The 14,697-nt window shown below is 50.0% G+C and overlaps 1 protein-coding gene across 1 annotated transcript in view; it reads left to right on the top strand.

Moving 5' to 3' along the window:
- Positions 1–3,346: 3,346 nt before the first annotated feature.
- Positions 3,347–14,697, top strand: part of LOC306968685 (docking protein 2-like) — a gene marked incomplete at its 3' end in the record, with an annotated part of 45,427 nt that continues 34,076 nt past the window's right edge. The window contains exons 1-4 of the mRNA XM_079564154.1: positions 3,347–3,507; positions 9,209–9,328; positions 10,870–11,037; positions 13,344–13,476. Of these exons, the coding sequence (XP_079420280.1) occupies positions 3,448–3,507; positions 9,209–9,328; positions 10,870–11,037; positions 13,344–13,476 (481 nt within the window). The 5' untranslated portion in view covers positions 3,347–3,447. The remainder of the gene's footprint in view (positions 3,508–9,208; positions 9,329–10,869; positions 11,038–13,343; positions 13,477–14,697) is intronic.

Raw genomic sequence — 14,697 nt, 5'->3', positions numbered from 1 at the left:
GGTCCGGCGCTCAGTTGGACGCGTTTGATGAATGAACCATGAGGCGGAGGCGCGCGCTCGTGCGGATCCGGCGCGTCTCTTCGCGTTCCCAGTGGAACTCCGTTTAATCCTGGTCTAGTCCGGGTCTTGGGTCTCTGGGCTTCGGTCCCCTGCGCGTGTGAGAGTGAGATCCTCAGGTGCGTGCGTCCTGTTGCGCGCTCCTCGTCTCTCTCCGGAGCCGTGTCGCACGCGCTCTTCCGCAGCGGCTCTTCTCGGTTTTTCGGACGCGTTCCGTCTCGGTTCGGACTCGTGTGTTTGACCTGATGCGCGCGGGCTCGTCCTTGTGGTGGAGGAGGATGATGATGATGCTGAGTGAGGCGCGGTCACGAGGCAGCCAGGCGCGCGGCCGAGGAGTGCGGGCGGGGGCGCGCTGCGCGCCTCTCTCCGTCAGTGAGTTTAGGCGGATTTAATGAGAGGTTTGATGTTTCTCCTGCGTCAGAAGAAAGGAAGAACAAAAGGCACCGGTCAGGAAGAGGTCCGGTTTAGACCAGGGGGATTATGGGTAAATATTTCACACTTTTAGATCTTTGTCCTACCTTTTTACATAATGTCTCACTGTTTCAATAAAGTTCTAGTGTAAGGTCAGGTCATTTTCATTTGTGACTGTGCTCGTGCACCAGAGGGAGTCTCTGTGTTAGTGTGACGACCCTGTGGGGCCTGATCGGCAGAAGAGGATTTATTATTGTCAGCTTCACAATAGGAATGTTCCTTTGTGCAAACATGAAACATAAACTTTGTAGATAATGAACTATAAGGGCATGCATGACAATACACATCATATAGTCAGACAGAATTGGACACAGAAGAACGGTGTGAATGGATTGACTCACATGAGCGTGCACATACAGTACCAGAGCAGTGCAAACAAAGCCAGCGCTCCGGAGCTTACGGCTCTTCCTGAAGCAGCCTGTTTGTAAATCATTAGTGATATTTGACCGTATTCATGTGGTGAAAGTGTCTGCGCTGCTGTGAGTCTTTTGCTTGTGAAGCACATGTGACTGAGGCCCCGCCCACTGGAGCTCCATGAAGCACAGACCAGGTTACAGAGAAAATAACTCTTGTTTATCGGCCCATGATTGATTTGATCAGTCAAACATCTGTATCAGGCTGCAAATAATAAAACCACCAAACTTCTCTTCCACATGATTGTGTTGGTGCTTCAGTCGCAGTAATAACGTTTGTCCACAAGAGGTCAGTGTTCGAACAGAATGAAACAGCTCAGAGACTTCGAACCTGACCAGACTTTTTTAGCAGGAAAGCCTTGAAGTGTCACTCTGCATTAGTGAAGGGATTTACGGCTCTTTTCTGGGAGCCGAGTCTATTTAAAGTCAGATTTGAAAAACGCCAGCCAGATAACTCACGATAAGACACACACACAGAAAACACCGTTTTGATTTAAAGCATCTAAAATGACATGACATTCATGCACTTTGAGCTCTTTGCACAGTTTTTTCCAACGTGGTTTTTCAAACTGCAAATGGCCAATAAAATGAATCTGAATCTGCATTTCTGCAATGTGCAATATTGTGTCCTAACTTCTAACATTCTTTTGGCCCTTACATAAGTATGTGAGTAGTCATTTGTGCCTGGATAAGCCTGGAGCGTGACGTTTGCAGTGTATTATGATTTGTTGATGAACCTGGAAACCAAAGTAAACTCCCTAATCTTCACAATAACATGTTTAAACATCGCACTGATTCATTGTTTCTTCACAGATTCATTTCAATGTTCTTCATCTATAACTCATGACAGATTTACTGAGCTTTCAACCCAAAAAAACAAGGAGACATTTCCACTAATAAATACTGTAAGATCCAAACTCCCCCTGAAAAAGTCTTATTGAGTATATGATACAATTATCCCTCATATTTATATCAGTATTCTGCTGCAAAGTTTCAAATATTATCTCTGTATTGAATAAGGCCTAAAGAAATGAAATGCAGTATTTTGCATTTGTAGCAATAAAAGTATAGTATTTGGGCATTAATCTGCATTATTCTGAACTTGCTCCTACATGTCTAAACTCTCTCCAAACCTGACGCTCCAAGTGCATCTTTGTTTTTTCAATGAAATCTATTGAAAATCTCGTGACCTGTACATCTGGCCTTCTTATATAAAGCACTATTTTACACCTAATTACCAGGTTCACCATTAATCAACGTGTATCATACATCAATGAAATATCAGGGAGTTAAAGTCTTCTTCATCCACAACATGAATAAAAGCAAACTAAAACAGCATTTGCACTGACTACACTGCAAAAAGTCCTCTTGAGAAAGGCCTATGTAAATATGTCAAGAGATCAGTCTATGGGGCCAGATATTTACACCTGCATGAAGATAATACAACTACAACGCCATCTTGTTTTGAGTGTGGGGATTTCCTCTTCCCCTCCTGGAACCTTAACGTGGTGGAGGGGTTTGAGCACCTGAAGGATCCTGGAGCTCTGTTGTCGGGGGGTTCGGGCCCCTGGTAGGGTCTCCCATGGCAAACAGGTCCTACACGGTGACGGGTCAGACACAGAGCGGTTCAGAAGCCTCTTATGAGAGACCAACAGGCCCGGGTAGAACCATGAGACCGGCCCTCTGTGGACCCACCACCTGCAGGGGGCGCCGTAGGCGGCAAGCGCAATGTGAATTGGGCAGCTCCAACAGACCAGGCAACGGACAACTGGAAGAAGATGGATGGGTGGATGATTTCTTCTTATTTGAAGTGTAATATCATGCCCCAAGGACAAAAGTATGTATTTCAAGGAAATGTCACTTATTTGAAGCTGACTTTGTGCAGTGAGAAGTTCAGGGGCTCACGTTCACTGTGTTTGCTCTTTCATTTCTTGGGTGTGGTGTTGTTAGAAGCTTCTCCCTCTCCTGTGCACATGCTGTTGTTCTTGTATGTTCATACACTGAATGGATGTTTTTAATGTTCTTATCTCCCTCTGGTTTTATTTCAGTGACTAAACAAATACGTAAATGTATAAAACTGACTGCTCACCTTCACAATGACTGCTACTATTACTACACAACTACCTTTCGCTCCTCCATCTTTTCCTCATTGCACAAGAGGCTGTCACTTCCCCATGTGCCAGGCCAAGACACTCGCTGGTGTTCAGTGACGTCAAAAACAGGAAATGTCTTTTAACGCCTCTCGGCCGCAAACTCTGCACTTCTGCAACGCGCGAGCAGCTTCTCGTGCCCGACGTCTAGGACCGGGACAGCGGAGAGCAGCGAGCCAGACGACCAGGAGGACGGTCTGTGCTGGATCTGAGCTGGATCTGAACAGGCTTAGACTGAGACAAAGTTCAGTGTTCCACGAGGCTCAGGAGTCATCTTGAAGCTGTCTGGACGGATTTAGAGAAGTGTGGAGTGGTAGAAGTTGAAATGTTGTGAGAAAAATAGAAGAGAATACGAAATGGAGGACGACGTGAGGAAGAAAGGATCTCTGTTTCTTCAGCAACACAGATTTGGAAAGGTACCACATCTATTTCTACTACAGCGTGTTTATAATAACCACGTCTTTGAACCATTCACAGTGTGAAACTCCAAACGGTGTGAAACTGAAAGGCCGTCAGATTGTAGCGTCCCAGGTGATGGCAGTGTTTGTAATGAGAGAAACAAAGCAGGTCCAGGGTTATTGTGTGTTTTCTTTCTGTCACGCAAAATGGGAAGGAAAAGACTCTGCACGGTCCAAAAGTGTTGAAAGCTTGACAGATGGTGCAGCGCTTGAAATTTCAAAGCTAGCCAGAAGAAAAAAAGCACAACGCAACGGTCACAGCCTGAAGGAATCCTTTATCTGTGAGCGCTGTCATTTCCAGCAGCCGAAGGGTCCAGAAGTACAAGGTTTCAGAGCTCCGAGACAACAACAACTGCTGATCAAGACACCTGAGCTGAAACGTCCACACTGGGCCTGGGATGATCCACAGAAACGTGAGCGCCACAATTGAAATGCGAGACAGAGCTGCCATTATTGTTCCAAGCTGAATTAAAAGTGTTTACCGCGTTTCCACCCATCATTATTTGTATGGACATAATTTGTGGGCGCAGCCAGGGCCCATAGGGAGTCCCTCATCTCTGCTGTTGTTCTGCTGGACCTTCAGCTACTCTGGGGCGGTTTACAGCCAGATGAGGATCAGCACCTCCAAATCCGAGGCCATGGTTCTCCACTGGAAAGAGGTGGCTTCCCCTCTTCTGGTCGGTGGGGAGTCCTTGAGAGTTCAAGTATCTCGGGTTCTTGTTCTTAGTGCGGGATGGCTGGAGCGTGAGATGGACAGACGGATCAGAGGCGGTCATCGTATCGGACAGTTGTGCTGAAGAGCTGAGTCCATCTATGCCCCCACCCTCACCAATGGTCATGATCTGGGTAATGACCGTGAGGACAAGATCTCGGACACAAAGAAGCGGCACAAAGAGACGCTTTTAAGGACTGATGAGACGACAGTGACTCTGGGACACTTCAATCCAACAGCCTTTCAGTTTTACACAGTCTGGAGTGGGAAAATGTGAAGTCAAATATGGTAAAAAAAAAAAAAAAGAACTATGGTGTAGGGCTGTGGGATAATACAATATTTATCACTATACAGAGAGCTCATTACAATGTTTTGCAATACATGATATTTATGATTTCTCATTATACTGAACTGCAAGACTTTGCTCTGAGTGAGCAGAATAAGAAAGAACAAGTTACAAATGAAAAAGAAATCAGTCTGACAAATACAGATGGCAGTGGCATTTCAAAAGTCAACCGAGTAGCTCCAAAACATGTTGAAATCAGGCCAACTTAAAGCCCTTGCCATTTTTAAAGCTCCAAGTTTATGGAAGATGTTTTGTCTCATCAAAATGTGAATTTTAAATGTCTGAGAAATTTATGCTTTGAATCTTTTTAACATTGAAATAACAATAATGACTTTTTTTTTCAGTCACTGAATTTTCACTGCTCATTTTTGAAGGGTTTTCATTCACTTCATCAGTCTACATTCAGAGTGTAAAATTGGCAATAAAAATTAAAATACATAAATTCACCCATAAAATATTAATTGTAAAAAACAAAAATTAGGTAGAAAAAAAAATCAAATGGAAAAATTCACCCTTAAAATATTCAATATTTAAATAATTCAATTACAGCTAATTTTTCACTCTGAATTTGAAATATTTAAAAACAATACAGTGTATATTTTCAATGTGAATTTTTCATTTTGAATTTGAAACACTTTGAATTATATGTTGAATATTCAGTGTCTGAAATTCAAGGGCAAAAAGTATTCAAACATGTTATTTCAGTGTAAAAAAAATAAAATCAGAAATTTTAAATTCACATTCTGATGACACAAAAAATCTTCCATACAAGCTGGGTTGAAAGTATAACGTTACATGTTTTCCAATACAATATGTGTCACAACAAACCGGAACCGGACCGGAACTTTCCAGATCCGCTCAATCCATTTATTGACAACGGAGGCCAGTATTTCAAATATCGTCTTCGGAAAACTGTCAAATTCAATCTACAATGTTTGTGACAGGCATAAAACAAGAATAAAGAGTTTTGTAATGTGGACAGTTATTTTGTTTAGTTCTCTAAAAAGGAAGTTCCCACGACCCACCCTGTACTACTGCAGCCACAATTTCCAATACTACTATTCAGGATTCTACCAGTACTTCTCCTTCATATACAAATACCTCGGTGAGTGGGCGACTTCTGGGTGAGCGGGCGACCTCTGGGTGAGCGGGCGACCTCTGGGTGAGCGGGCGACCTCTGGGTGAGCGGGCGGTGAGTGGGCGACCTCTCGGTGAGCGGGTGACGTCTCGGTGAGCGGGCGACCTCTCGGTGAGCGGGCGACCTCTCGCTGAGCGGGCGACCTCTCGGTGAGCGGGCGACGTCTCGGTGAGCGGGCGACGTCTCGGTGAGCGGGCGACCTCTCGGTGAGCGGGCGACCTCTGGGTGAGCGGGCGGTGAGTGGGCGACCTCTCGGTGAGCGGGCGACGTCTCGGTGAGCGGGCGACCTCTCGGTGAGCGGGCGACCTCTCGGTGAGCGGGCGACCTCTGGGTGAGCGGGCGGTGAGTGGGCGACCTCTCGGTGAGCGGGCGACCTCTGGGTGAGCGGGCGGTGAGTGGGCGACCTCTGGGTGAGCGGGCGACGTCTCGGTGAGCGGGCGACCTCTCGGTGAGCGGGCGACCTCTCGGTGAGCGGGCGACCTCTGGGTGAGCGGGCGGTGAGTGGGCGACCTCTCGGTGAGCGGGCGACGTCTCGGTGAGCGGGCGACCTCTCGGTGAGCGGGCGACCTCTGGGTGAGCGGGCGGTGAGTGGGCGACCTCTCGGTGAGCGGGCGACCTCTGGGTGAGCGGGCGGTGAGTGGGCGACCTCTGGGTGAGCGGGCGACGTCTCGGTGAGCGGGCGACCTCTCGGTGAGTGGGCGACCTCTCGGTGAGCGGGCGACCTCTGGGTGAGCGGGCGGTGAGTGGGCGACCTCTCGGTGAGCGGGCGACCTCTCGGTGAGCGGGCGACCTCTCGGTGAGCAGGCGACCTCTCGGTGAGCGGGCGACCTCTCGGAGGGGCGGGCGACCTCTCGGTGAGCGGGCGACCTCTTGGAGGGGCGGGCGACCTCTCGGTGAGCGGGTGACGTCTCGGTGAGCGGGCGACCTCTCGGAGGGGCGGGCGACCTCTCGGTGAGCGGGTGACCTCTCGGTGAGCGGGCGACCTCTCGGTGAGCGGGCGACCTCTCGGTGAGCGGGCGACCTCTCGGTGAGCGGGCGACCTCTGGGTGAGCGGGCGGTGAGTGGGCGACCTCTCGGTGAGCGGGCGACGTCTCGGTGAGCGGGCGACCTCTCGGTGAGCGGGCGACCTCTCGGTGAGCGGGCGACCTCTCGGTGAGCGGGCGACCTCTCGGTGAGCGGGCGGTGAGTGGGCGACCTCTCGGTGAGCGGGCGACCTCTCGGTGAGCGGGCGACCTCTCGGTGAGCGGGTGACGTCTCGGTAAGCGGGCGACCTCTCGGAGGGGCGGGCGACCTCTCGGTGAGCGGGTGACCTCTCGGTGAGCGGGCGACCTCTCGGTGAGCGGGCGACCTCTCGGTGAGCGGGCGACCTCTCGGTGAGCGGGCGACCTCTGGGTGAGCGGGCGGTGAGTGGGCGACCTCTCGGTGAGCGGGCGACGTCTCGGTGAGCGGGCGACCTCTCGGTGAGCGGGCGACCTCTCGGTGAGCGGGCGGTGAGTGGGCGACCTCTCGGTGAGCGGGCGACGTCTCGGTGAGCGGGCGACCTCTCGGTGAGCGGGCGACCTCTCGGTGAGCGGGCGGTGAGTGGGCGACCTCTCGGTGAGCGGGCGACCTCTCGGTGAGCGGGCGACCTCTCGGTGAGCGGGCGACCTCTCGGTGAGCGGGCGACCTCTCGGTGAGCGGGCGACCTCTCGGTGAGCGGGCGGTGAGTGGGCGACCTCTCGGTGAGCGGGCGACCTCTCGGAGGGGCGGGCGACCTCTCGGTGAGCGGGTGACGTCTCGGTGAGCGGGCGACCTCTCGGAGGGGCGGGCGACCTCTCGGAGGGGCGGGCGACCTCTCGGAGGGGCGGGCGACCTCTCGGTGAGCGGGCGACCTCTCGGTGAGCGGGCGACCTCTCGGTGAGCGGGCGACCTCTCGGAGGGGCGGGCGACCTCTCGGTGAGCGGGCGACCTCTCGGTGAGCGGGCGACCTCTCGGAGGGGCGACCTCTCGGAGGGGCGGGCGACCTCTCGGAGGGGCGGGTGACCTCTCGGTGAGCGGGCGACCTCTGGGTGAGCGGGCGACCTCTCGGTGAGCGGGCGACCTCTCGGTGAGCGGGCGACCTCTCGGTGAGCGGGCGACCTCTCGGAGGGGCGGGCGACCTCTCGGTGAGCGGGTGACGTCTCGGTGAGCGGGCGACCTCTCGGAGGGGCGGGCGACCTCTCGGAGGGGCGGGCGACCTCTCGGTGAGCGGGCGACCTCTCGGTGAGCGGGCGACCTCTCGGTGAGCGGGCGACCTCTCGGTGAGCGGGCGACCTCTCGGTGAGCGGGCGACCTCTCGGAGGGGCGGGCGACCTCTCGGTGAGCGGGCGACCTCTCGGTGAGCGGGCGACCTCTCGGAGGGGCGACCTCTCGGAGGGGCGGGCGACCTCTCGGAGGGGCGGGTGACCTCTCGGTGAGCGGGCGACCTCTGGGTGAGCGGGCGACCTCTGGGTGAGCGGGCGACCTCTGGGTGAGCGGGCGACCTCTGGGTGAGCGGGCGACCTCTCGGTGAGCGGGCGACCTCTGGGTGAGCGGGCGGTGAGTGGGCGACCTCTCGGTGAGCGGGCGACCTCTCTGTGAGCGGGCGACCTCTCGGTGAGCGGGCGACCTCTCGGTGAGCGGGCGACCTCTCGGTGAGCGGGCAACCTCTGGGTGAGCGGGCGGTGAGTGGGCGACCTCTCGGTGAGCGGGCGACCTCTCGGTGAGCGGGCGACCTCTCGGTGAGCGGGCGACCTCTCGGAGGGGCGGGCGACCTCTCGGTGAGCGGGTGACGTCTCGGTGAGCGGGCGACCTCTCGGAGGGGCGGCCGACCTCTCGGTGAGCGGGCGACCTCTCGGTGAGCGGGCGACCTCTCGGTGAGCGGGCGACCTCTCGGTGAGCGGGTGACCTCTGGGTGAGCGGGCGACCTCTCGGTGAGCGGGCGACCTCTCGGTGAGTGGGCGACCTCTGGTTGAGTGGGCGACCTCTCGGTGAGCGGGTGACCTCTGGGTGAGCGGGTGACCTCTGGGTGAGCGGGTGACCTCTCGGTGAGCGGGCGACCTCTGGGTGAGCGGGCGACCTCTGGGTGAGCGGGCGGTGAGTGGGCGACCTCTCGGTGAGCGGGCGACCTCTCGGTGAGCGGGCGACCTCTCGGTGAGCGGGCGACCTCTCGGAGGGGCGGGCGACCTCTCGGTGAGCGGGCGACCTCTCGGTGAGCGGGCGACCTCTCGGTGAGCGGGCGACCTCTCGGTGAGCGGGTGACCTCTGGGTGAGCGGGCGACCTCTCGGTGAGCGGGCGACCTCTCGGTGAGCGGGTGACCTCTGGGTGAGCGGGCGACCTCTCGTGAGCGGGTGACCTCTGGGTGAGCGGGCGACCTCTCGGTGAGCGGGCGACCTCTGGTTGAGCGGGTGACCTCTCGGTGGCGAGCGCTCGAACCCTGAGCCACTCGTGTGCTCTGTGTTCCAGAGATGGAGGAAGGTCTGGTGCGTGTTGTTCCGGGAGAGTCACTGCTCCGTGTCCCGGCTGGAGATCTACGACTGGAACGAGCGCGGTGACCGGAGTACACGCAGGCAGCAGGACAAGAAGGTACTACTACTACTACTACTACTACTACTACTACTACTACTACTGCTGCTCTGACCGGAGTACACGCAGGCAGCAGGACAAGAAGGTACAACTACTACTACTGCTACTACTACTACTACTGTGACCGGAGTACACGCAGGCAGCAGGACAAGAAGGTACTACTACTACTACTACTACTACTACTACTACTACTACTACTACTGCTGTGACCGGAGTACACGCAGGCAGCAGGACAAGAAGGTACAACTACTACTACTGCTACTACTACTGCTACTACTGTGACCGGAGTACACGCAGGCAGCAGGACAAGAAGGTACTACTACTACTACTACTACTACTACTACTACTACTACTGTGACCGGAGTACACGCAGGCAGCAGGACAAGAAGGTACAACTACTACTACTGCTACTACTACTACTACTGTGACCGGAGTACACGCAGGCAGCAGGACAAGAAGGTACTACTACTATTACTACTACTACTACTACTGTGACTGGAGTACACGCAGGCAGCAGGACAAGAAGGTACTACTACTATTACTACTACTACTACTACTATTACTACTACTACTACTGTGACCGGAGCGCCACATGCCAAAACAGCAAACTTCTCATGGTTTTCTTACAAAAATGCCACTCTGCCATAAGGGCACATTTGTTCAGTGTACGGCTAATAGTAGTTCTGTGGACAGTTTCCCCCACCTGAGCTGTAGCTCTCTGCAGTTCATCCAGGGTCATCATAGGCTTCTTCTCAATAACTTGATCCCGGACCTGTCTGCTGTGTTGTTGGACTTCATGATGCTTCTGCTCCACAATAGTCTCTAACAGACCTGAGACCATCACAGAGCAGCTGTATTTGAACTGACATTAGATTACACACAGGTAGACTCTGTTTAGTCATCAGGTCAACATGTGATCATTCAGAAATCATCAGGAAACTTCTGAAGGCAACTGGCTGCACTAAAGGAACATCACACTTTTCAGTTTATTTATAAAGAAAAATCTAAATCATGTATGAATTTCATTTCACTTCACGATTGTGTGTCATTTAGTGTATGTCTTTCACATCAAATTTCTATTGAACATATTTATGTTTATGGTCCATAGTATGGCAAAATGTCAAAAAGTTAAAGGGGCCCCATACTTATGCATACCACTGTACCACTATTACCACCACTACTACTACAGTTATTACTACATTTACTGCTGCTGCTACTCGATGAGATAAGCCTTTATTGATCTCATAATGGAGAAGTTCACTTGACACATCAGCTCTGTGCAGGGAGTGGTCCAATGGCTCATTTAACAAGTCATCAGGGCATAGGCAACCTCGGCGGCCGCCAAGGGCACCATCTGCTTTAGCGGCACCGAAATACGATTAGATTTTTTCTTATTTCACCATTTGGGTTAAGAAATGTTAGAACCCAATCGTGCCAAGGCCACCACCAGCCCTGCCAGTCATGAACCAAAATCTCTGCTCAATTTGTCCGACAGTGGCCTAGTGGTTAGTGTGATCAGTGTTTGACCTGTTGGTCCTCAGGTGATCCGGCTGTCCTCCTGTATCCGTGTCACTCCAGTGGACGTGGAGGCCGCTCCCAAAGACACCTCTTCGTTTCTGATCGAGACGACGGAGAAGATCTTTGTGTTCGCCGCAGACAGAGCGCAGGCCGACGAGTGGACACAGCGGCTCTGTGAGATCGCCTTCCCCGTGAGTCGCACCTTTATGTTTGCTGAATGTCTCTCCCTGTTCTTCACTCATTCAGACACAGACTCAAACTACACACTACGCCATGCTGAACAAACACTGTCATGCTTACTCTTTTTTCATATTTATTTATTAATCCACTTCAGTTCTGCACAAAACCACTAAATATATATATAAAACATATATATATATATATATACACTACTACTGCTCAAACGTTTGGGTCTCTTAAAATGTCCTTATTTTAGAAAGAAAAGCACTGTGCAACATGAAATGAATCATCCAGTCTGGACGTTGTTAATGTTGTGAATGCCTCCTGTCACTGTAAACCGGTGAGTTTTTGATCGGTGTGCAGAGGTTCTAATGGTACTTTGTGTTCACTAATGGTGCTAGAGGCTCATTGATGATTAGAAAACCCTCATACAGCACTACTGAAAACTGTTGAGTTGATTGGAGAAGCTACACAACTGGCCTGGGTCACCCTAAACCTTTGACCAGTATTGTAAATATATTTACAGGTAACCGTTTAATAGCCAATAAAAAATAGCTCAGAAATAAAAAATAAGGGAGTCTGGGCTGAAATTGTTTTTATTTTCTATATCACCCCTGAGTGGTGAAAAAGTGAGTTTATGATGGAAGTCAAAGGGGCATGGAATGCCACTTAACATGAAAACACGACTTTACGTAAAAACGAAATTACAATCAATGTTATTACTGATCTTTGACTTACCCAAGAGTTTTTAAAATGGAAAAACTATTTCAGCCCAAAGTCATTTAATACAGTCCATAAATATTGGGACATCAACAATTGTTATGTTTTTGCCTCCATAAACCACCACAATGGATTTCAAATGAAACAACCTTTCATTTGAGAGTATTTACATCCAAATCAGATGAACGGTGCAGGAATTACAACTGTTTGTTCTTGAGCCTCTTTTCAAGGGACCATAAGTAATGGGACAAGTGCCTGCTCAGGTGTTGTCGACAAAAGCAGCAGGATGAACTCTCAGTGTTTGGGACAATATTATGAGCTCATATTCAGCCAAATGCTTAGACGCTGCTTCACAGTGCAGATGGACAATGACCCAAAGATGATGATCTTTAAGGCCCTAAATCAGATTTATTTATTAATTTAATGGAAGCCATTAAATTAATATATTAGTTGTGGTCCAAACTCATTCCTAACTTTTCTAAAATATTTGTAATACTGTATCCCGATTCCTCACTGGGACAAGTTTATAGGCACATTTCAAAACTTGTAGGGTCACTTTTCAGGAACATTGTCACAGACATGCTAGAAAACTAGAGTTCATGAAATTGATGCAAATGCTTTGTAATTAGATGGACTGTTTTTACCACAAATGTCTGAAAATGTCTGAGTACAATATACTAAAGGAGGACCAAAAATGGTACAGTGCCTTTAAGGACGATGAATAAAATTACATAAATGTACTTGAATTAAGAGGTTTAATAAAAATGTGAGTAGGTTTGGTCTAGTCTTCGATAAAATAAAATGTCTCATCACCAAAAGAACAAGCACATTATTTCTTAATTCAAATTACATTGTATAATTTCAAGTGAAAAATAACATCTTTTAAATGTAAAAGTTCATTTATCTTGATCAGAGCTGTCTCTGTGCTGAAGTGGGGCCTAAACCCTGACTGGAAAGTATTAAACACATTGTTAGACAGGAGAAAGTAAGTGAGCTGCTGATATACTACTTTCTCTAGGACTTTTCATAAGAATGGCAGGTTTGATATGGGCCGGTAGTTGTTCATTACCTTGGCATCAAGGCTGCTCTTCTTTAGAAGAGGCTTAATGACTGCAGTTTTCAAGGCCTTTGGAAATGAGATGTTAACTAATTGAGCAAGTTGTGGCAACAAGCTGGTCAGCAATTATGGCATTTGTATAATGCCTTGGACTTTGTCATCAAAAAACAACTGCAAACTCATAATCAAGTGCATTCTAGCCGGAAACAATCGCCCCATTCATTAAGTTACCTCTAAAACAGGAAAGGTTATGGACAAATGAAAAGTAGACATGGGAAAAAGTGTCATGAAACACAACTCGATTTAAAGTAGATTTAGTTGAAAAATGTACCTCGTTTCCCCTGACATCAAAAGGATTTTACGTACTTACTGTGTCATGTCTCTTTTGATTAAAAATGTACCTTAAACAAAATCTGTTATTATTATTAACAAAATCTCCCGGGTTCCGCCACATCAGTCCTGTTCTCTCCACCCTTCACTGATCACTAATAATGAAGTGGAGATCACAGACCAGATCTGACTGTTCTTCCTTGTGTTCAGATGAACTGGTCCGACTCCGCGCTGCAAAGGGCCAGTTCTCTGAGAAACACCAGGTCAGAGCCACATGTGAGCCAGAGCCCCGGCGCCGCAGCCTGTATGGAGGACAACCAGCTGTACAGCCAGCGCGAGCCAGGTGAGTCCGAGCCACGGCCAGACGGGTCAGCACTCCTATCATTCTCATCGTAATAGTCCAAACACACAACTGTAGTTTACCATCTGTGGGCTCCTGAACAGCCACAGAATCCACAAGACCGAGACGGAGCAACAACTATCAAACATTTTTCACAAATGTCTGCTTTTACAGAGTACTGAAGGAAATATTCCAGAGTAAAAAAATCAGGTACAGGGTCTTCAAGACAAAGTTTATTTGTCGAGCACAATTCATGTTCAAGGTAATCCTCCCTTCCACTTTGGCAAAGTAGAGTTGCACAAGAGAGAGAGACAGCTAGTGGGGAAATAGTATTATATAGTAGAAAAGTATTTCCCAGCATTGAAACACCACAGCAGAATATAACCCTCACTGTGACACATGCGATTTCACTCCTATTGACGTATAAAGGATTTCCCAGTTTGATTTGATTCCTCTGAATGGCTGAGTAGCACACGGAGCACATGGCTACTTAATATGCGTAAACAAAAGGAAGTAGTTTAGCTCCGATTACAGCTTGATTCTGCCAGAGTCTGGACTCTGCACTAAAGGAGACATGCTTGCACTGCAAAGGTAAGTCTTTCCGAACAATGATGATGTTCCAGCGGGTGCAGACCCTCGTCAGTGAGAGGATTTATAAGCTGCTGTGGATGTTAGCACGAGCCACATTAGAATTAGCACATGTGGCGCGATAATCACATTTATTTATTATGGAATCTAATACAGTGATGATAAGCCTTACAGCATCAGCCAATATGATGAATTGAGATGCTTTCAGACTGTGACTCACGCAAATATTTCTACAGTTCTGGCTCTTTTACACTGATGGTTGATATACGTCTGTCCAGTGTCACGCCGAAAACTGCATGACTTCCGCTATTAAGGGACTGAAGACCAGTTGGAAACTCGAGTTACCGCTGGTTACGGTGAAAACGAACAGATTCAATATCAGCGGTGTCTCTGCATGGTCTCAGAGAGTGTTGTCCTCAACCTGTGAGATGTTTCTGCGACGTCCCTGCAATGTCCCCGAGACCTGTCGGACACATTTCCTGCAAAGCTGCTTGAGACCACAGAAACCACATATTTTTCAAAGGTCTTTTTCACACCTTCAGGGATCCTAAAGGGGCCGACCAGCTCTCTCCCCATGATTCTGGCCCAAAACATGACTCCGCCCCCTCCTTACTGACGTCACAGCCTTGTTGGGAC

The sequence above is a fragment of the Gobius niger genome (genome assembly GCF_951799975.1).
Source record: "Gobius niger genome assembly, chromosome: 1".
In the NCBI taxonomy this organism is placed as follows: domain Eukaryota; kingdom Metazoa; phylum Chordata; class Actinopteri; order Gobiiformes; family Gobiidae; genus Gobius; species Gobius niger.
Note: the sequence above shows the minus strand (reverse complement) of the source record. Positions and strands in the feature narration are given on the sequence as shown.